This window comes from Rhinatrema bivittatum, chromosome 4 (assembly GCF_901001135.1).
Source record: "Rhinatrema bivittatum chromosome 4, aRhiBiv1.1, whole genome shotgun sequence".
Lineage (NCBI taxonomy): Eukaryota > Metazoa > Chordata > Amphibia > Gymnophiona > Rhinatrematidae > Rhinatrema > Rhinatrema bivittatum.
The window spans coordinates 286,083,253-286,105,849 of NC_042618.1; the positions used below are offsets into that span (position 1 = coordinate 286,083,253).

The window sequence follows — 22,597 nt, forward strand, 5'->3', positions numbered from 1 at the left end:
CCACTTATCTGGCAGGCATACAGAATGTATGCAGATCGCTTCAGTCGATGCTTCCATCCCCACGAGTGGTCTCTTGATCCATGTTTAGCAAGCAAAATCATCCAACACTGGGGTCAACCAACCATCGACCTCTTTGCATCCGAACTGAATCACAAAGTGGACAGATTCTGCTCCCTGCACATGCAACAAAACACGTTAGCCATGGACGCCTTCACTCACTCCTAGAACATGGGTCTTCTATACGCGTATCCTCCGATACCACTAATAGCCAAAACTCTCATGAAGCTACAACAGGACAGGGGAATCAGTGATACTCATAGCCCCATACTGGCCTTGACAAGTATGGTATCCCATGCTTCTTGACCTCTCCATCTGGGAACCCATTCACCTGGGCACAGCGCCCAATCTGATAACTCAAAACCACGGCATGTTACGCCACCCGAACCTTCAGACTCTGTCCCTCACAGCATGGATGTTGAAAGCCTGATCCTACAACTGCTCAATCTTTCAACTAAGGTCTCTCAGGTGCTTGTAGCTTTACAAAAACCTTCCACACAAAAATCCTATCTTTCTAAGTGGAATAGATTTACAAAGTGGTGCATACAAAAAGGTATTGACCCCTTTTCCTGCCCCACTTCATCTCTATTAAATTATCTCTGGCAGCTTTCAGATTCTGGTCTCCAGACTTCCTCAGTAAGGGGCGGATTTTAAAAGGCCCGCGCACACCGGCACGCCTATTTTGCATAGGCCGCCAGCGCGCGTAAAGCCCCGGGACACGCGTAAGTCCCGGGGCTTTCGAAAAGGGGCGTGACCGGGGCGTTCCCGAAATGACGCGGCGTTTTGGGGGCGTGCCGTGGCATTTCGGGGGTGGGCCCGGGGGCATAGCGCCAGCCTGGGGGCGTGGTCGAGGCCTCCGGACCAGCCCCCGGGACCGGAGGACGGAGCGGGGTGCCGGCGACGCGCACAAAGTTACGCCTGCTTTCAGCAGGCGTAACTTTGCTGACACAGGTAAGGGGGGGTTTAGATAGGGGAAGGGAGGGGAAGGTGGGGGGAGGGCGAAGGAAAGTTCCCTCTGAGGCCGCTCCGAAATCGGAGCGGCCTCAGAGGGAACAGGCAGCGCGCAGGTTGCACAAATGTGCACCCCCTTTCACGCGCCGACCCCGGATTTTATAAGATACGTGTGGCTACGCGCGTATCTTATAAAATCCAGCTTACTTTTGTTCGCGCCTGGTGCGCGAACAAAAGTACGCGATCGCGCAAGTATTTAAAATCTACCCCTAAGGTTTCACCTCAGTGCCATCTCAGCGTACCACAAGGGAGTAGGGAATGCTGTAATAACAGTGCAACCCCTTGTGACTCGACTTATGAGGGGCCTACTGCAACTTAAGCCCCCTCTACGGCCACCAGTTACTGAATGGGACCTAAACATAGTACTTGCAAGACTCATGTGTACCCCATTTGAGCCTTTGCACTCCTGCGATGTTAAATTTCTTACATGGAAAGTTCTTTTCCTAGTAGCCATTACATCTGCTCGAAGGGTCAGTGAGTTACAAGCACTTGTCACATACTCACCCTATACAAGGTTCCTCCATGATCGAGTGGTCCTCCCTACTCACCTTAAATTCCTTCCCAAGATGGTAACTGACTTTCACTTGAATCAGTCTATAGTCTTGCCCACCTTTTTCCCAAGGCCTCACTCTCACCAGGGTGAGAGAGTTTTACACACCTTGGACTGTAAACGTGCTCTTGCATTTTACCTAGACCGCACTGCAGTCCATAGAAAATCCACCCATCTCTTTGTTTATTTCGATAAAAACAAACCGGGAGTTGCAGTGGGCAAACAAATTCTCTCCAACTGGCTAGCAGACTGTATCGAATTCTGCTATGAGAAAGCAGGCCTTCCTCTTCAGAGACGAGTGAAGGCACACTCAGTAAGAGCCATGGCAACGTCAGTAGCACACTATCGTTCAGTACCAATTGCTGAGATCTGTAAAGCTGCAACATGGAGCTCTCTCCACACATTTGCAGCACATTACTGCCTGGACAAGGAAGGACGTCAAGACTCTGCCTTTGGACAATCCGTCTTGAAGAACTTATTTCCAGTATAATCCCAACTCCTTCCACATCCATCTGCCATGATTTTCAGGCTGCCTCATTTTTCCCAACAGTACACCAGTTGTTGTGCCTTTTGCATAAGTTGTATGCTGTTCATTCAAATTAAATATGAGTCAGCGTGTAGCTTGCTAATCACCCACATGTGAGGACTAGGGATGAGCATTCGTTTTTCACAAATTAGACAATGTCAACGATATTGTCTAATTCATCATGGTTCGGTAGTGTCAATATACAAAGTGATTTTTGCTGACTTTTCGGCAAAATTCGTATTTCGTGTTAGTGCGCACTAACGGAGTTACTGCGCACTGCATATCTCTTAGTGCACAGTAATACCAATTAGTGAACACTGTTTTTCTAGCTAATGGACTCCTCTGAATTGATACTTTTTAATTTTTAAGTAGCATTTTTTAGTGCGCACTAACATTAGTTACAGCGCATTACTACATAGTGCGCTGTAAGTTCTATTAGGGTGCACTAACTAACCTGTTAGTGTGCACTAACTAACCTGTTACTGCGCACTATCGGGCCTTAATGCGCATTAACATCTAGCTAGTGTGCACTATCTTGTTCGGTGTACTGCGCACTAACTGGTTGTTAATGCGCAGTAAGGCCCATTAGTGTGCACTAACGCACTTCGCCGAAAAAAAAAAACCGAACCGTGGGAAACCAAAAATTTTCTGCGGAGTGCCCGATCCGAAGCCTGAACCGATATGTTTAAATGAAGCACATCTCTAGTGAGGACTACCATCCTGCTTGTCCTGGGAGAAAGCAGAGTTGCTTACCTGTAACAGGTGTTCTCCCAGGACAGCAGGATGTAGTCCTCAGAAACCCACCTGCCACCCCGCGGAGTTGGGTCCGAAACCGTTTTATTATTTTATTTTTCACTCACAACTTTTGCTACAAACAAGACTGAAGGGAGACCCCTGTGGCTACAGGGATTATGGCATGCTGGGCATGCTCAGTGTGCCAGTCAAAGTTCTAGAAACTTTAACAAAAGTGTTCCGTTACAGGGCTCCGTCTGATGACGTCACCCACATGTGAGGACTATATCCTGCTGTCCTGGGAGAACACCTGTTACAGGTAAGCAACTCTGCTTTCTGGTCTTGACTGGGACCATCTACATTAACCAAGACAAAGTGCTCATCATAGAGAGGATAACATATCGACTATCAGGGTCACAAAGTGATCTGTGAACTTGCAAGGGTAAATTTTTATTAACTAAAATGCAATCCCCATGACTACGGGAATTATACAATAAATAATAAGCATTCTCCACCCATCCACACTTCAGCTTCTCATGCTCTACCTTTGATAAATGAGTCTCTTGCAGAAGAGAATGTGGGTCTGCTGACGATGGGCCCATTGTAATATTCGCTTCCGCTTGATGGAGAGAAAATACCCTTAACTTTCAAGGACAATATCTTAAATGTTGCCATTAGAGACAGGAAATAGAAGCAGCATGGAGAGGGGTCTGGCGTTCATTACAAGAGTGTTGCTTAGACCTCCACCATGAAGAAGTGTGAGGAGAGAGACCCAGGTCTAGAATCAGCAATCTGTGCAATCCTATGTGTTATACTCTTGCCCTGCATAATAATAGTGAAGAAGAAAAGCTAAGGAGTACGTAAAGATGAGAAGAAAGGCTCCAAGAGAAAATATAGATCAATGATCAAACCAAGAAGAGGAATCAACCCCCAATTTAGCACTTTAGACTTATCAAAACTGAATACAGCTCCTACTTGGATTCTAACCCTACACAACCAACCCCTTAACACCCCCCCCCCCCCTTATTCTTTGGGTAACCCCAAACACCCAGAAGAGAACATGCTGGGAATTCTCCCAGATGAAATAAATCGGGACTGGGGAACCAACAAAACACTCCCCCCTCCCTCCATCTTCCCCTACCAAATTCCAATTACTAAAATCAGATAAAAACATGAACTTCACAAAAATCCAATTGAAGGTCTGTCCTGAGGACCTCGCAGTGGAAGAGTACTTTATCAGCTCAATAAGCATAGCAAGAGAGTTCCAAACAAAATAAAAATTAACATTAACAAAAAGTGTACAAAAGATAGTTCAAGCTCTGAGGTTCAAGGAGCAGGCTCTAAGAGACCCATAAATCTGGGAGCAATGAGACAATACAGTAAAAATAAAAACACTAAAAGAAGGGCTCAGTCCCAATGACCCATGTGGCTGAACAAAAAAGGCGCTATTGTGCAAGCACATGAGGGTCAGAGGAACTTGTAACATTAATGAAATCAGATTACATTCCGCAGAAATAAATATAAAACAAAGATACAGAAAACGTATATAGTGAATTAGCAAAATTAACTATGTCTTAGGGATGTGCAGGCAAAAAGTTTTCGTTGCATATGCGATACGTATTCGTGGGGGGTCAATTCCGTTTCATGCGGAAGTATGGAGAATTCAATAAGTTGTCGCTGTAAATACGTTACTACTAAATTAACTACAACCCCCCACCCTCCTGACCCCCCCCCCAAGACTTACCAAAACTCCCTGGTGGTCCAGCGGGGAGTCAGGAAGCCATCGCTGCACTCGTTTGCCGGTTTCATCACGGTGCCAATAGCCTGTGTCACAAGGGCTACCGGTGCCATTGGTCAGTCCCTATCACATGGTCACCGGCGCCATCTTGTGCTCCTACCATGTGACAGGGGCTGACCAATGGCACCGGTAGCCCCTGTGACATAGTATGGGCAAAGGCTATCGGCGCCATTTTGAGTCCTGGCGTCGGACGGCAGGTCGCTCCGGGACCCCCGTTGGACCCACAGGGACTTTTGGCCAGCTTGGGGGGGCCTCCTGACCCCCACAAGACTTGCCAAAAGTCCAGCGGGGGTCCGGGAGCGACTTCCTTTCACGCCGGCCGATCCCAATACTCAAAATGGCGCCGATCGCCTTTGCCCTCACTATGACTCCCCGCTGGACCACCAGGGAGTTTTGGTAAGTCTTGGGGGGGTCAGGAGGGTGGGGGGTTTAAATTTTTATTTAGGAGGCCGAATAAAACAGAAATCTGTTTAATACGTGGGGAGTCGCGATGCGTTTCGCCTCCCCACGTATTTAACAGATAGCAAAAAATAAGTTGCGGATTACAAATACTTGGAAAACGGATGCACACCTCTACTATGTCTGTACCATAGATACAAAGGAAGAAATCCTCCTGCTGCACCAAAACTATGGAGCCATATAACAAAAGTATTAAACTAAAAATGTAAACTGAAGAAATAAAGAAAAACGTAATAAGGCTTCCAGCACTCAGCAGTGCTGTCTAAGAAAGAGAGAAACACCACTCGGCTTCACTCCCGCATAACTCTGTAATGCAGTGACACCTCTACTCAGGAGTAGGTAATCTGACTTCACAGCATGGCTGGTGGGGTGGAACATTGCTTGATGCAGGCCAAAAGCTGCTGCACTTCCTTCAAACTAGCGCAGATGACCGCTTTATTGTTTACAATAACCTTAAGTTTAGCCGGGTAGAGCATTGCATAAGTTAAGCCCAGGTTGCTAAATTCCTGCTTCACAGGCCTGAAGACCTGCTGCTGCTTCTGTAATTCTGAAGAAAAGTTGGCGAAGATCATGATTCTGCATGTGTTAAAGAGCCTGCGTCTCTGGCCGCCGTCAGTATCCATTGCTTGTCTTGAAAGTTATGGAGCTGTACTATTAGAGCTCGCGGTGGGTGGCCTCTAGCTGGAATCAGAGCCGCTGTATGATGGGCACAGCGGCTCTGATTCCAAGGCGCCTTTTTTACTCGGCATCTTGAGCAGCTGAGGCAGCCATCTTGCCACAAAGGTAACTGCGTCGCGGCCTTCAGCTTTCTCCGGGAGGCCGACTATCCTAATGTTATTTCGCTGTGATTGGTTTTCTAGGTTGTCCATTTTTTGGGCTACCAATGCTTGCTGCTGCTTGAGTTTTTCTACTTTGGCACTTAAGGATGTCAATGCACCTTCTGCTTTAGTGATCCACGTTTTGGCCTCATCGAGCCTGCCAGCCTGGTCCCACACTGTATCTACAAGCTGGGCTATCTTGACGACAATACCCAGACGGGTATCTAAGCGGGTTATGATTTTTTCAGTGAAAGCTTCTAGCAGGGTTTCAGCCTTGTCAGTGCTTTTCCCGGGCGGAGCAGGGCGCTCCTCCATCTCGCTCTCCAGGTCTGACACCATGTGCTCAGCAGCCCTTTCCGGAGAACTGCCCCTCTTAGTTGTTTTTAGGGGTTTCAATCTTTTATCAGCCCAAAGCGCCGAAATAGATCCCTGCAATAGATCTTTACTCATGCCAGCTGTGTGAAGTTAGGAATAGGTTTGCAGGATAAGGATGAGGATATATGTATAGGCCCTGCGGGATATCTGCCACACTCATCTAGTCAGCTTCAGAACATAACCGGAAGTCATCATATCCCATTTTATTTAATACCTATATGCAGCCTTTGGAAGAGTTGATCATGGGATCAGGATTAAAATTTCAATCATAAGCAATGATATGCAATTATACTGTAAGTTGGGGATTCTGCATACAAGCTATTGGGATCTATCTTAAATTTGCCACTGGTTTGTTAAGTAAAAATAAACTTAAAGTTTATCCCCAAATGACAGAGAGAGATATCATGAATAAAAAAAAATCTTCCATTTGTTTAATGTATTTAGAATTGTATATTCTACACATTACAAAATTGCCCAAGATGGATTACAGCTCATACATAAACGTCTAATACATATAACACCTAACACACCTGACAAACATAAACATAATAATGTAAAATCACTAATTTCAAAAAGCATAAAACCTCATAAAAGATTGACAGATTTAATTCATTCTAGCCCCAATATAGGCTGAATAAATCTTCATAACATCTAAAATCAGATCAACAATAAGGTCAACAGGTTGTTGGGAACGCCAATGAAAATAAGTATGGCTTCAATTTTTTCCTAAAGATGTACTCATCAACTTCTTTCCTTAAAACCAAAGGAAGCATGTTCCAAAATAAGCTGCTGCTGCAGAAAATAACCTATTACAAGTAATCTTGACCCACTTAACCTTAAGCAATGGTACCACCAATAGAAATGCATCCCTTGAACACAGTAACTATACTGGAGCATACTCTTGCACAAGATTTTTAATGTACTGTGGGCCATCTCCTTTGAATAAAATCATCAAAGACAAACTGAATCCACATTGTTATAGGCAGCCAATGAAGCTTGATCAACTATGAAAAGTTTGGTCATATTCCTTCACAATCAAACAAGCAATCAAATTCTGAACAATTGGTAGGGCTCATAGCTGACACTTTGGCGATCCCTAAATAATCGCTAGAACATAGGTCTAACACTTGAACACTTCAGAAATCAGTAGTAGGGAGAATATATATATGTAAAGCCTGTTGCTGCATTATGTTCCACTGTAAACCAAGGTAATGTTCCAAACGTGCCATGGTATATTAAAAAACCCCCCTTAAATAAATAAATAAATAAAATCTAAAATGCCTGACCAGTCACAACTTGTAAAACATGGATTTTAGTAATGCACTATAACATGGGATGCAACACCTGCGCTCGTTTGCTGTCCCGTTTGAGCCCCCCCCCAAACAACACACAACACTTGAATGGCTTTTAAATCGGCCGCAATTTATTTGCAAACATAATCCGAGCCCGAACAAACATAAACTGTCCCCCAACTTCCCCCTTTTCCTCCCCCCCCCCACCCCCCCCAGTTCTCCACCACCTTAAAACCCCAATGGTGGAGCGACCCCTCCCCCCTTTTCCTCGCCTGCTCCGCCACGTGCCAGCAAGAGGAGGCTCCACTGAGAACCTTTCGCCCCAAGGTTCAAGTCCTCCAGCGTAGCAGCCCCCCCCTGGCTACACAGGGTACACCCCCTCTCCCTCCCCCCAACTCCCCCTTTAACATGTAACACATAAACTGCGCTCAGGTTTACCGCCACAAACGACCGACTTATGGTCGGTTCGTTCCCCCAAACTGCAGCAACTACCACTTTCTAATCTCCTTTTCCAACCCCTCTTGTAACTCATTATTAAACAAGTCCATGCCGATCTCTGCCAGATGTATTCCATCCCCACTGAAAAGTCCAGCCTCACACTCCCATGACCATCTGTGTCTGATCCAAAACCCCCCCTCCCACCCCATCCACTTGCCCATTTGCCGGTTCAGTTTCTTGACCCCTGTGTTCCATATTATTTCGTCCTTGTTTTTTAGCCGGACTATTATGTCTGACCATCCTATACGCATGCGAGGCCATCTACTCATGAACTGGGCTAAATCCTTTTTAATACAAGTTAGCAGAGAGCAGCATGTCTTGAAACCTATATCGTTACCACCTAAATGAATTACTAATATATTCGGCAACCCCCACATCTCGATTCTGTCCCGCACGAAATCCGCAGCTTGTCCCACTGCATGCCTCTCTTGCTGAACCAGGCCAGCTTCCACCCGAACCACTCCAGCTCCAGATTTTCTCTGTATAGGCGTTTCAATGCGCGCCGTTGAGCTCTGTGGATGAAGGAATGGCCCACGATCCAGGCACATCCTGTCCCATGCCTCCTCCCCATGCTCTCTGTAAGAGAAGACATACCTATTAAACGCTGCCTTTCCCTCTACTTCCCACCACCCCCTTATTCGATCCCCTTCCTACTGACACCCTTCCCTTGTGCTAATTCTCCACCTCTATTCTGCGACCTTCCTAATGTACCCCTTGTATGCGTCCGAACTCCATCTTCCCAACCTCTTAATCCCTTCGGCTGGCACTCCTGCTTCTGCCGCTGAGGTTGCCGCACCAATCCAAAAGGAGTGGGAACTGTATAACCCCGGCTCTTTACTTTCTTCCCGCACTACGTAATGCAATACCTGTGAAAATTGGTATTGGGTCAACCCCGAGCCATTCTCATGTATTAAGAAAGGCCCGTGCCCTTCCGGCCTCCGCCGAATGTAATTCCAAGCGGTCCGAACAGGACAAACTACTTCATCCAAAACTGGTAATAACTGTATGTGTTTTCCTCTATCCGCCTGGCCCGTTTTTGACCTGTACAAGAATAGTATAACTTCTCCCGCCCTAATACGCACACTTTGAGCCCGCAACCCGTGTTCCTGTGTACCCTTCCGCTATCATCTCCCCAATATGCATAGCCCCGAAAAACGCCCATGAGAATGCTACCCAAAATAACGCAACTTCAAAACTTGACCAACAAACTTTTGATAAACTAGAAGAAAAATTCACCAAATAGTGATATCTTATCGGCAACCTCTTATCTCTAATGTCACCTAAACCTCTATACCAACAGTGTAACACTTTCTTAACCCTAAAGCTGCGTACCTGTCTTCCACCTTCTACTAGCTTCTGAAAAAAGGTAAAGCCAGCCATGTAAGCATTCACCGATCCCATGGTGTACCCGTCTCTTTTCGCCTGCAGCACGAATCTGATTAACAGGTCCTCTGACACTGGCCCTTCCCCCCACCCCATCTGTTGTAAATACCCTGTAACTATCTGATTTCCTTTAACGTAAGCTGCCCACGTGTTGGGCGCTACTGAACTCCGAATTAGAGCCCATTCCTCTTCATCCATGCTCTTCTACCCGTTCGCCACTCCAGACAAGCGCCTTACAGCTACCCATCCTTTCAGGAAAGGGAAATGTTAACACATCTTGCTTGCTTACGTGATACTGTCTATCTTCCCTATCATCCCTCTTTTTTTTTTTTTTTGCTCCCTGACTTGCTTGCACCTCTCTGCTCTCCCCCTTTTTCCCCTCCCCTGCCTCCCACTATGTCTGCCTGCCTCCCGCTGATTCTTTTGATTTTTTTTTTATTTGGTCCCTGCTATCGCTGCTTTGGGTAACGCCTGCAAACATTTTGTGCTGGGATGGGCGCCATTACATGTCGCACTCGCGTGTCGGAATTTACAATCCGGAAACAGACATGTGGCTCGTTTGTACCTCCAGCATATGTCCTTGCTGCCTCCTAACATCCTCTCCTCCCGAAGGGCTGATGGTCCTCGCCCCCTTTGTCCCCCCCTGCACTCATTACTTCTCCGACCCCCCCTGCTAGGACTCCCATTCTCGCCCCTCCAGTAACTCTCCCCTGCGAGGGCCCTTTGTTCATCATCTGTGTAAGCCACAGGTTGATATCCTGTGCCCCCCAACTCCTGAACTTATTGCCCGCCATTTTTTCCCGGGACTTCTCATCGTAGTTTAGCCAAGCCCAACCTTCATAATCCTTATAAGCTCCGAGTATGCTGTCGCAATAGGAGAGCAGCGCCCCATGCAATTCTGGCTGATAGTGCCCTACCACACTAGCTAATCTTAAGAAACCTTGCATCCAGTTAAGTATATTCTTGGCTATGCTAGTCCTGGGCTCGCTTTCCTGAGATCATTTGTTACTCTTCTTCTGCTGTTTGTTCCCCCTCCTACCTGCGAGCAACAGGAAAATATTGACATATCTGCATTTCCTAATTTTCCTACGCAAATGGCTGGGTACGCTTTCCCATAATTCTGTTAATGAAGCTAGCGCTGGGTGCCCCATATCCTGCTGTGGGCCCAGGTCACTCTGCCTCGCTTCCCTCCTCTCGACACGAGTCTGAGGAGGACTCCGAGGAGGAGCTGCTACTGGTTGTATCGCTAGAAGTCGAATCCCTGCGGCGCTTCTCTTTCTTCTGGTTCGGCTGGTCTACCTGCGCCACCCCTACCTTACCTGATTCCAGTCTGTACATCCTGCTTCCTGAGACGTCTCCCATCGATCCTAAAGGCCCTTCTTCTCGCCGCCTCTCGCCTTGATACATGGTGCTGGCCTGCTGCCTTCTCACCCCCATGTCTCCTGGAGGCCCCTGCTGATTCCTCTCCGCTGCACCTGTAGAAACAAACACACTGACTGCAGCATCTGGATACTCTGTCTCTGCCACTTCCACTGTGCTATATCTGGCCCTCGACCAAGGACTCCTTCCTACTGGCCTGTAATCTCCCGCCGCGTATCCAGGGTCCCCAAAGACCCCGCTGGGCCCTGCCTTCTCCTTGGCCTGGCTCCCTTGATCTACCCTGCCCCTCCCTTCCCCAATTGGTGTGAACCCTCCCTTCATGGGCCCTGGCCACCCCTCCCCCCCCCGCCACCTGATCCCCAGCCCCCCCTGTTCCTCCCACCGCTCCCACCGCTCCCATCCCCTCGTCACCATACTCACCATGTGCAATCCGGTATCCGCTTGCCTCCTGCTCCTCCCCACTCCTACCGGGCCTGTGCGCTCCTGCCGCTGCTCTGCTCCTTCCTCTTCTCTCTCCTGGGACGCCGGGCTATCCTCCCGTCTGATGGTCCTCCCCTGTCGCGGGCTGAACGTGGTAGGCCCTCTGTGACCGACTCCTCTCCTACCGGCGTGCTCCATCCTACGTCTGAATTCTTCTCCCCTTAACGCCGCCAACGTGTGTCTCCGCGGCGCTGTGGCTGCTGGCCTGTCTGGGCAGTTGAAGACAGACCTGGGTTCCACTCCTGATCGTGGCCTGCCCCCTGGGGGGGCCACCGCAATGCGCTGCTGGATCGGGGACTCGATGTCTGACCCAGACGCCAGGATGGATATCTCTCCCGAACCCACCGGCCCAGGTGACACGTCCGCCTGCCCCTGGTACCCAGAATTTCCTACCTCCACTTCGGGGCCACTCTCGCCCGAGCTGTGGTCTCTCCGCGGCCCTGTCTCAAGCGCCCCCCCCCTCGCGCCATGCCCTCCGGCCCCAGCACCGGCGCTGCGGTCGATTCCAGCTCTTACTCAACTCTGCTACGCGACTTCGCCAACGCTTTACCGACTCCCTTCCAGCCTCTCTCACCCTCTTGCCTCATGCTTTTTTCTCAGCCCGGCTGCACAACAACGCTCGTGCTTCAACCCTGCTCTCCTCGATTGAACTGCTGCCTGCACTCTCCTGCGTCACTGACTTCAGCCAATCCCTTACTCTCTTTTGAATATAGCTGTTCTCTATGATTCTTAGCCCCCCCTTCCCCTTGTCTCCTCCCTCTTGTTTTCCCGCTCTTTCTTGCCTGCTTCCCTGACCCCTCCCCCTCCAATTTCTGTGCCTGCATCTCTCGCGTGGTTGCCCCCACGTTATTGTCGCGGCTCCGTATGCCTTCACCGCTTGACTTAAATGGGGCTTAAAACTTAACATTGGTTTGAGAGTTATATTAAATTCTTACACAGTGGAAAACAGTGCCCCCCCCCAAACAGTGCCCCCCCCCCCCCCCCCAAATCTGTAACTCCTGAACATCAGGGAGAGCAGGATCATATTTCTTGCTTAGCATCTTGGATAACGTTAGATGGCTCCAAGTTTCTTCTAAAACCTGTCTCTTCAATTCCTTATCTCAAATGTGGTACATGCATGTCTTATGCAGCTTTATAGATAATCCAAAATTTACATTCCTATTTTTCTCATAAAGATTTAGCTACAGTGATCCATTCTTCAGTTATAAGTCACATGGACTACTGTAACTTGTTATATCCTGTTTTGAATAAATCCCAATTACACAAACCAGTTAATTCAAAATATGGTGGCTCTCATTCCTTAAATTGAGGTTATATGATCACATCATACCAGTCTTGGGAATCTTACACTCGCTTCCTGATTTTAAAAAGTTGGGTTTTGCTCGAGTAAATGCACTTTACTTGAGTAAGTGGGCTTTTGAAAATTGCTACAATATATGCCATTGAATTGTCTATAGAATTACTCAAGTAAGTGCATTTTACTTGAGTAAATGGCTTTTAAAAATTACTACAGTAGTAGTTACATTTACACATGTAACTTCTTTGGAAAATTACCCGCTATTTTAAAGGGTCATTCTTTATTGTGCGATACCGGCCGCATCGCAGCAGTATTATTAAAATTAGGGAAAGGGGAAGAGTGTGGGTGGGGTTTCAGTGGAGTTATCTCCCTGCAGCGCTATAGGCAATAATGTTTTCCACATTATCGCCAGCAGCACCATGGGAAATAACTACACCTTTTCCTGTGGCACTATGGGGGCAATAGTGTGCAGTGCAGCTGCATCATGGTGGGTGAAACCACAAGCCACGATGCGACCAGCTGCCCACTATCGCCCCCTATTCCTTTTTTTTTGTGACACATCATTCTGCTATAATATAGCATATGAATCTAATGGTTAGTTTTTAAGTCACTTCAGAATCCTGGCCCAAGGTATTTGCAAGAATATTTGGTTCAATATATCCCTAATCAGAATCTCCGTTCCTCACAGGAGGTTTTGTTAGACTTCTTCTTTAAAGGAGGTTACCCTGGTAGAGACTAGGAAAAATGTTCTCTCTTGTCTGTGACCTGGTATTTGGAATTATCTGCTTAAAAATGTGTGTTATTTGTAGTTATGTTTGGTTTATATTGATATTATTTTATAATGTTTACTTTTTTCTGTTAATTTATGATGAATGATTATTTGGTTATTGTATTTTAATTGTATTATTTATTGTATATTATCTTGGTTTGCCTAGAACCCTTGCTTGAACAGGCAGTTTATAAATGTAAGTAATAAATAGATAAATAAATAAATGTCCAGGTAAGTAAGGCATTAAAATGGCATATCTTGGTTTGCCTAGAACCCTTGCTTGAACAGGCAGTTTATAAATGTAAGTAATAAATAGATAAATAAATAAATGTCCAGGTAAGTAAGGCATTAAAATGGCATATAAATATTCCATTTTTACTGACAAAAGATATCAATTACAGAACAATTGACAGAATTTAGGATTTTTAGCAAATGGGTCTTGGACCTCAGAGAAGTTTAAAATACCATTTTTCTATAGTGAATGTAAATGAAAAAAACCAAAATGTTCCCTAGAGACCCCTTATTGAAAGGGGTACTCGGTGTAGAAAATCAAGTATATATTTCTAGCACACTAGCAGTTCTATGCTATTAAATAATTTTAATGATCAAGTCAATAGGAGTTTTTAAGCACCCTACTTTTTTACCCTTAAATATCTTATAACACATGCAGTGTTAAGGTTCCATGCTGCTGAGGAAACAATCTATTTTTATTTCCTGGCTGAGGCATTTGCTTCTCTTGCTATCCAAGGCTATAAATACTTCTGAAATAGCACCCAGTCCCTGAAGTGGAGGGAGAGCCAAATAATGGTTAGCTGAAGAACCCATTAAAAGTAGTACAGTGAGCTTTATTCCTCTTTGTAATAAGCCCCAAGAAGTTGTTGCAATATTTAGTCCATGTGAGGAAAGAGATCAGAACAAACTTTTGGAATTCATGTATGGTGGCTCCATGCTAATGAGCAGCTGAAGAGTAAGAAAGATAAAGGCCTTGCATGGGAGGATAATCTTATTTTATTCAATTTCTCTAAACATTGTATTCTCCTAGGACCTAATATATTTGATCTCCACTGCATAACATTTTTTTATTATTACAGTTGTGAGACACTCAAATCAATACTATATGAATACATAGATACAATTAAACCCTCCATTAAAATGTAATCATATTATGCGGTCTAACATAATCCCCAAAGAAAGTAATATTTGGATTAATCACTCTCCTTTTGCCAGATGCCTTCAAATAATCTTAAATAAGATGAACAAGTCTTAGTATCTATCTCTCTTTCACCTTTCTTCTTTTTTCTGAAATTAGAACTACCCCATAAAAAATCTGACAAAACTAGTCCTACTGACTAAGCCTATCCCTAAAAACATGAAGCTTTCTGTTAACTCTTCTATATTCAATTACAATAAAAAGTAAAAAATAAAATCCCTTTTAACTCTCTATTTTCTTACCTTATGTGCATTAGATATGTATTTAAACAATTTGAATTCTCCTTTGCTTGCAGGTCTGTGTGGTGGCTTTACTGGGATTATGTATATTCTGTATGACGTACCAGGCTGATGAGAAGACATCTTGCCAGTTTGCTATAAAGGTATGCTGAAATCTCTAATATTTAATTATTAGCAATATTATAGAAAGCAAATAAAGTACTTTATATAATGTTAAATTATTGCCAAATAAAAATTGGATAAATATGAATTTATATATACAGAGGTATTCTGTGTTTAAAGTTCTCTCCTCAGATTGAAGCCCCCTATCCCCATTCCTTTGCTTTTAAAATAACAAGAAAAGTGTGTCCGTTTGAAATCCAGAAAGGGGTAATTATTCTCCCACATGGTTTTTAAAAGCTCACAATATGAAAATACTGAATAAAGGAATAGAACAGGAGCAAAGAAATAATTTAATCTTTCCGCGATGGCCTTATCTTCTCTAAGTGCCCCTTTAACCCCTCGATCATCTAACGGTCCAACTGACTCCCTCACGGGCTTTCTGCTTCGGATATTACTACGCAGGTAAAGAATTACTACGCAGGTAAAATACACCAATTTCAATTCAATCCAAAAGTGCTATTCGAATATGTCACTTCACTTACTAACCTCACTCCAAATATCATCCCAGAAGAAGAAGCCAAAATCAAATGCGAACAACTGGCCTCGTTCTTTCAGGACAAAATTATGACACGCTTCCCCCACAATTCCCACATGCCCCAATGCAATAACCTCTGTCACATAAAAGACTCTGCACCTCAGCTAACAATCTTTGAAAACACAGCTACATCTGAAATTGAATCCCTACTCAAAAAAGCTAAACCCTCCTCTCACCCCTCTGATACCATCCCCACAAAACTCCTCCTCACTGTCCCTGATCTAATAGCCAGCCCTATCTCTAAATTATCAATGCATCCATCGAATTTGGGCAAGTGCCCAACTCTCTCAAATTTGCTATCCTTAAACCCACTTTAAAAAAACCCAAGCTCGACCCATTAGACCTTGCCAATTAAACTAATCTTCCATTTATCGCTAAAGTCCTAGAAAAAACTATCAACCGTCAACTTAGTGACTGTTTAGAAGAACACCAAATCCTCTCTCCCTCGCAATACGGATTTCGAAAATTACACAGTACCGAAACTCTTCTCTTATCACTGTCTGATTACCTTCTCAAAAGCCTAGATAAAAATCAACCTCATCTTCTAGTGATCCTGGATATCTCAGCGGCTTTTGATACCGTTAACCACCAAATTCTTCTCCAACGCCTACACGAGATTGGAATAACTGGTACTGCCCATAACTGGTTTACTTCCTACCTATCCAACCGTAACTATAAAGTCAAAATTGGCAACCACATATCAAAAGAAATCCCCCTGAAGCAAGGAGTCCCTCAAGGCTCTTCACTTTCATCTACCCTTTTTAACATCTATCTTTTACCGCTTTGCCATCTCCTCACCAACCTTAAGCTTCCACACTTTTTGTACGCTGATGATGTACAAATTCTTATTCCAGTAACGGAATCCATACCCAAAGCCCTTGAAATTTGGGACACCACCCTCGCTTCTATCAATAATCTATTAACCTCTTTACAACTTGCCCTCAATTCCACAAAAACAGAACTCATGATCATATCTCCTCCCACCCTATCACATACCCCTCCTACTTCACCTATAACATCGACGCACATACAATTCTCCCGCCAAGTCCGAGACCTAGGAGTCTTTATTGACGACCAAATGACCCTCAAAAAATTTATTAGTGCAATCCTTAAAGAGTGTTTTTACAAATTACATACACTCAAAAAATTGAAACCCTTGCTTCACGCATCTGATTTCCGGACAGTTCTACAAGCCATGCTGTTCTCTAAAACAGATTATTGCAATTCACTCCTCCTAGGCCTACCCAAAAATGCAATCCGCCCCTTACAAATCCTGCAAAATACCGCAGCCCGTATCCTTACTAACACTAACTCAAAGGAACATATTACGCCAGTCTTGAAGGAATTACACTGGCTCCCCATCCAATCTCGCATACATTACAAGACCCTAACACTTATCCATAAAGCCCTCCACAATCCTGAAATGAAATGGTTTAATAACTCACTACTATTTCAAACTTCTATTAAACCTACTAGAAATCAATACCTCGCCACTTTACAGACCCCCTTGCCCAAACTATATAACCATGCCTCCACCAAAGCACGAGCGCTGTCCTTTGCTGGCCCTCTGTTATGGAATACCATGCCCACCGAACTGCGCCTTGAGCCATCTCCTAAAACATTCAAGCAAAAACTCAAGACATGGCTATTCACACATGCCTATACTTGAAATATATATTTCTTTCTTCTCCTCTATATGCCCCATTTCTATACATCATCTCAAATTTCTCCTATTTCTGCGGCTACTGTAAATGCCCTTCCATATAATTGCTCTTAATTGCACTCGAAGTGCTATCTCCCCCCTCTCTCCACCTCTAAATTAGAACTCCTTCTCCTCTTAACTCTTCCCTAACCCCATCCCTTTTACTAGAATCCCTCTACTCTCCAGTTTTGTTTAACCCAGCTCAGCCAAGCTAAACCTAAATGATAGATCTGTTTTTAAAAGCTTCTACTTGTTTTTATGCTTCAAATATTTTTATACTTACCTTTGTTAAATGTATAACGCCTGTATAACCTTGTTAAATGTATAACGCCTGTATAACCTTGTTAAATGTATAACGCTCCGGCGTAAGTTCTTGTTCACTGTACACCGACGTGATATCTTTGATGAGCGGCGGTATATAAAATATTATAAATAAATAAATAAATAAAATATATTTTAAAAAGTTTTTACTGTGAGTTTTTGCCTCTAGGGCCAACTTCTTTTCAAATTCTCTCTTAGCCTGTCTTATCAAGGTCTTACAATGCTTATGCATTATCCTATTTTCTTCTGTTGGATCCTTCTTCCAATTTTTGAATGAAGATCTTTTGGCTAATATAGCTTCTTTCACCTCACCTTTTAACCATGCTGGTAATCGTTTTGCCTTCTTTCCACCTTTCTTAATGTGTGGAATACATCTGGACTGTGCTTCTAGGATGGTATTTTTTAACAATGACCACGCCTCTTGCACACTTTTTCCCTTTGTAGTTGCTCCTTTCAGTTTTTTTCTAACTATTTTTCTCATTTTATCAAAGTTTCCCTTTTGATAGTTTCACTCAAGAGCCGTGAATTTGCTTACTGTCCCCCTTCCAGTCATTGATTCAAATTTGATCATATTATGATCACTATTGCCAAGTGGCCCCACCACCATTACCTCTCTCACCAAATCCTGTGCTTCACTGAGAATTAGATCTAAAATTGCTCCCTCTCTCATCGGTTCCTGAACCAATTGTTCCATAAAACTGTTATTTATTCCATCCAGGAACTTTATCTCTCTAGCATGTCCCGATGATACATTTACCCAGTCAATATTGGGGTAATTGAAATCTCCCATTATTACCGCACTACCAATTTGGCTAGCTTCCCTAATTTCTCTTAGCATTTCATTGTCCATCTCACTATCTTGACCAATCATGCAGATTACAGTGTTGCCATTAGAGTTTGGGAGATCCACCATGAAATTGGTGGACAGGTGGGTCCAGGGTTCCCTGGGGGCTGGCAATGGCTGTAACAGCCCCAAGGGATGTCCCACCAATGGTTTTTGTTTCACGCACGAGGGACAAGTGTCCACATAGGCCCAGACATCCTGTTGTATGTTGGGCCACCAATAGTAGCATTGGAGAAGTGCCAGCATCCGAGCTGCCCAGGGTGACCGGATATCTGGGAGTAATGTGACCATTTTAGTACTTTTTCTCGAAGCCTCTGCGAGGAACCACCATCTTCCCAACAGGAATGGTCATAGCTGCAGATAGGTGGATGCGTGCTGGGTCAATGATGTGTTGGGGTTCCTCTATGGTATCCTCTGGCACGAACAAGCATGATAAGATATCAGCTCGTGTATTTTTATCAACTGGGCGGCACCTCAGGTCAAAATTAAAATGAGCAAAAAAGAGGGACCATCGGCCCTGTTGGACATTCAGGCATTAGGCGTGACATGGTCTTTGCAGGAAGGCTTCTTTTAGTCTTTGGAAGGCCGAGATCAATGCGGGGGTCCTATTCCTCGTGTTGGCCCCTTTGCGAGTGAGTGCCATGAAGGGAGCAGCAAGGGAGGAGTAGTATGCAATTAAGTGTTGATAATAGTTTGCAAACCCTAGAAATCTCTGAAGGACTCAAAGGCCAGTTGGCCGAGACCAATTGTGGATACTCTGGAGCTTACTTGGGTTCATGGACAATCCATGCTTGGAAACAATATATCCCAAGAAGGGAAGACTTTCTCGCTCAAACAAGCATTTGCCCAATTTAGTGTATAGTTGGTTCTCTCGTAGATGCTGGAGTGGATGTCCCGATGGTGAAATGGCATATCCTTTGAGAATATGAGGGTGTCGTCCAGGTAAACAATGACCTTGGAGTACAGGAGGGCTCAGAAAAATCTCGTTCGTCATCCGTTGGAAAACTGCTGGGGCATTACATAAGCCATAGGGCATGACAAGGTACTCGTAATGCCCGCCCCTGATGTTAAAAGCCATTTTCCACACATTGTCTGGGCGAATACAGACCAAATTATAAGCCCCACAGAGGTCTAGCTTAGTGAAGACTGTAGCCCCCTGAAGGCGATCAAACAGTTCATTAATCAGCGGTAACGGGTTTGTCCTTACGGGTGATGGCATTGAGCCCATGGTAGTCGATACAAGGGCGTAGGCTGCCATCCTTTTATGTAATGGAGAAAAACCCCGCACCAGCGGATGAAGAGGATGGACAAATTAATCCTTTTGGCCAGGGTCTCCTGGATGTACTCCATCATGGACCTCATCTACAGAATGGAGAGAGGGTATACTCTATCCCGAGGAGGAGTGGTGCCAGGGAGTAGGTCAGTGGGGCAGTCAAACTTCTGATGAGGCAGATTGATGTCCGCATTCCTTTTTGAAAGACATTGGAGAAGTCTATGTAGGGGCGCCAGGATCCCTAGAGCCAGGGATGCCAGCGGAAGCTGCGGAGATGGCTCCATCCACTTTATGCAGGAGAAAAGACAGCGTGGGCACCATTCAGAGAGTTGTAAAGTTGCCCAGTCAAATTGTGGGGTGTGGTGTTGTAGCCATGGTAGGCCCAGGATCATGGAATGCATGGATTTGTCAAGGATATAGAACTTGATCTCCTCCTCGTAGAGAGCGCCTATCCTCACCAAAACCAGGGAAGTGATCAGGGTGATCCTACCCAGTAGGGGATCTCCATGGATGGAGGCAATGACAGGGGTGTCTCTGAGATTCTGGTAGAAATATGAAGGTGGGCCGTAAGATCCTTGATGGGGAAGTTCCCTCCAGCTCCAGAGTCCACTAGGGCCAATACTGGGAAGAAGAAGGAATCCAAGATTATGGTTGCCGGAAGAGTCAGCTGAGGGGCCAGAGAGATGGAGCCTAAAGTCAGGGCCCTGGACTGACCTTAGGCTGGAAAGTTCCCTGGACGGATTGGACACTGGGATAACCGGTGTCTCGCCACACCACAGTACAGGCAAAGACCTGCTTTTCTCCTCTGTAGGTGTTCTTATGGGGGGAATCACACTCAACCCAACTGCATGGCTTATTCGGCCTTCAGGCAGAGGAGACTCCAGAGACAGAAGCCACAGTGGTAGGGAGAGAGCAGGGATGCTCAGAGACAGGGCAGCATGAAGTCTGGAATTCCCGGGTGTGCTCCTGGAGGCAACAATTGATTCGACCAGTGAGGTTGATGAGGCCTTCTAAAGTCTCTGGAAGCTCCCAGGCGGAAAGCTCATTTTGATCCGGGATGAGAGGCCATTCAAGAAGAAAGAGCATAAGCAGTCCTCTTGCCATCCAAGTTTAGCAGCAAACGTGTGGTATTCGATGGTATAGTCGCTGCCTGAGATGCAGGAGGTCCGAGCTGGTGGTGGCCAGTCTCTCCGGGTTGTCAAAGATCCTTTTGAAGGTGGAGATGAAGTGCGGGAGCTCCTGCAGGAGGGAGTCCGCATACTCCTAGAGCGGGGAGGCCCATCCTAGAGCCTTGCTTTCCAGACACGAGAGGATGAAGGTAACCTTTGTAGGATCATCTGGGCATGTCATGGGTTGAAAGGAGAAATGCATGCAGCATTAATTAATAAACCTCCAACATTGTTTCAGGTCTCCATTGTAGCATGGTGGTGCAGGTGTGGCCTGGAAGGAAAGGCCAGATGTGGTTGGCTACAACACCACTGGTGAAGAAGTGGAGTCCAACTGAGCATTTAGGCAATTGCCAGAGCCTCAAGAAACCACTGTTGTTCTTGTATCTTATGTGCCAGTCCCGGTATGGCCTGAAGAGCAGAGGCCTCCACCTGGTCCATGGCCTTGGCGACCTGTTGGAGGAGTAGACCCTTGAACCGAGGGGGAGTTGGCACTGCCTGTGAGGGAGGCCCCCACAGGCCCCCACCATTGGTAGGCGAAACCTGATGGGAAGCAGAGGCCAGCTGGAGCTTCGCCAATACCAGCCCACATTCCCCGCAGATTGAGCCCTTGCTTGGGTGCTGGGCCAGCTGGAGTTAGGTAGGCCTCTGCATAGATAATCCCATGGGGAGATGGCCAGGTGAGAAGGGGAAAAGACAGACAGCGATATTCGTGGTCAGGTCCAGGTGAAAGATCAGAGGCAGGCGGCAATACTCAAGGTCAGATCCAGGGAGAAAGTCAGAGGCAGGCGGCAATACTCAAGGTCAAGTCCAGGGAGAAGGGCAGACACAGGCGGCAATACTCATGATCCAGTCCAAGCAGAAGGTCAAAAGCCAAGGGTATGTCCGAGGACAGGAGCAGCAGGGAAGCAGGAAGGCAGGGACTCAGGAAGGCTGGAATACAGGCACTCTAGACCACAACTCAAGGAGAGCGGTGGGACCTGTTGCCAAGGCAAGCTCTGATGGCGAGAGCTCACCTCAAATAGAAGGAGGCTGATGACATCATCAGCAAGGGCCATGGGAGATTTCACACCGAGGGCCCTTTAAATCTTCGGGAGAGATGCGTGCGCCTGGCGGGGTCACCCAGCCTGGAAGGAAGGCGGCGACATCTCAGGTGCGGGCGCCGGCAGCATGGTGGTATTTGCGAGGCGGCTTGGCCCAAGGAGGGCTGCCGCATCGGCGGGAGAGCTGGGAGGTGGCAGGGCCATGCAGCATCAGTGGCGGCTTCCTGCTGCTGCCAGGGAGCCTGCACCCACCTCGGTAGGCAGGCATCAGATAGCGAGTGTAGCCGGCCGCAGGGCCCTCAGTCAGCAAACATAACAATCAATTCAAGAGGGATGCCATTCCACAGGCTTTATTATTATTATTTTTATTATTATTTTATATACCGACATTCGATCTCAATTGAGATATCACACCGGTTTACATTCAGGTACTGTAGGTATTTCTCTATCCCCAGCTTGGAATAACTGCTTAAAAAGATCTTTTTGCAAGCATGACTGCCTGAATGCTTTTACAGCTGATAACTGAAATTGGTGTTCCCCCACTAATCTCAAGTTCTTTCCTGCCTCATTCCACATTAGTCTACCTTTCATTTGAGGAGGACATATTCCTCTCAGAATTTTAAATACCGTCATCAAACTTTTAAAACTACATCGAGCAAAGGGGCTGCTGAAGTCCT

The 22,597-nt window shown here is 45.8% G+C and overlaps 1 protein-coding gene across 1 annotated transcript in view; it reads left to right on the plus strand.

Moving 5' to 3' along the window:
* Window positions 1-22,597, plus strand: part of SSPN (sarcospan) — an 87,049-nt gene that overhangs the window by 53,883 nt on the left and 10,569 nt on the right. Inside the window, exon 2 of the mRNA XM_029600165.1 lies at window positions 14,931-15,017. Coding sequence (XP_029456025.1) covers window positions 14,931-15,017 — 87 coding nt within the window. The remainder of the gene's footprint in view (window positions 1-14,930; window positions 15,018-22,597) is intronic.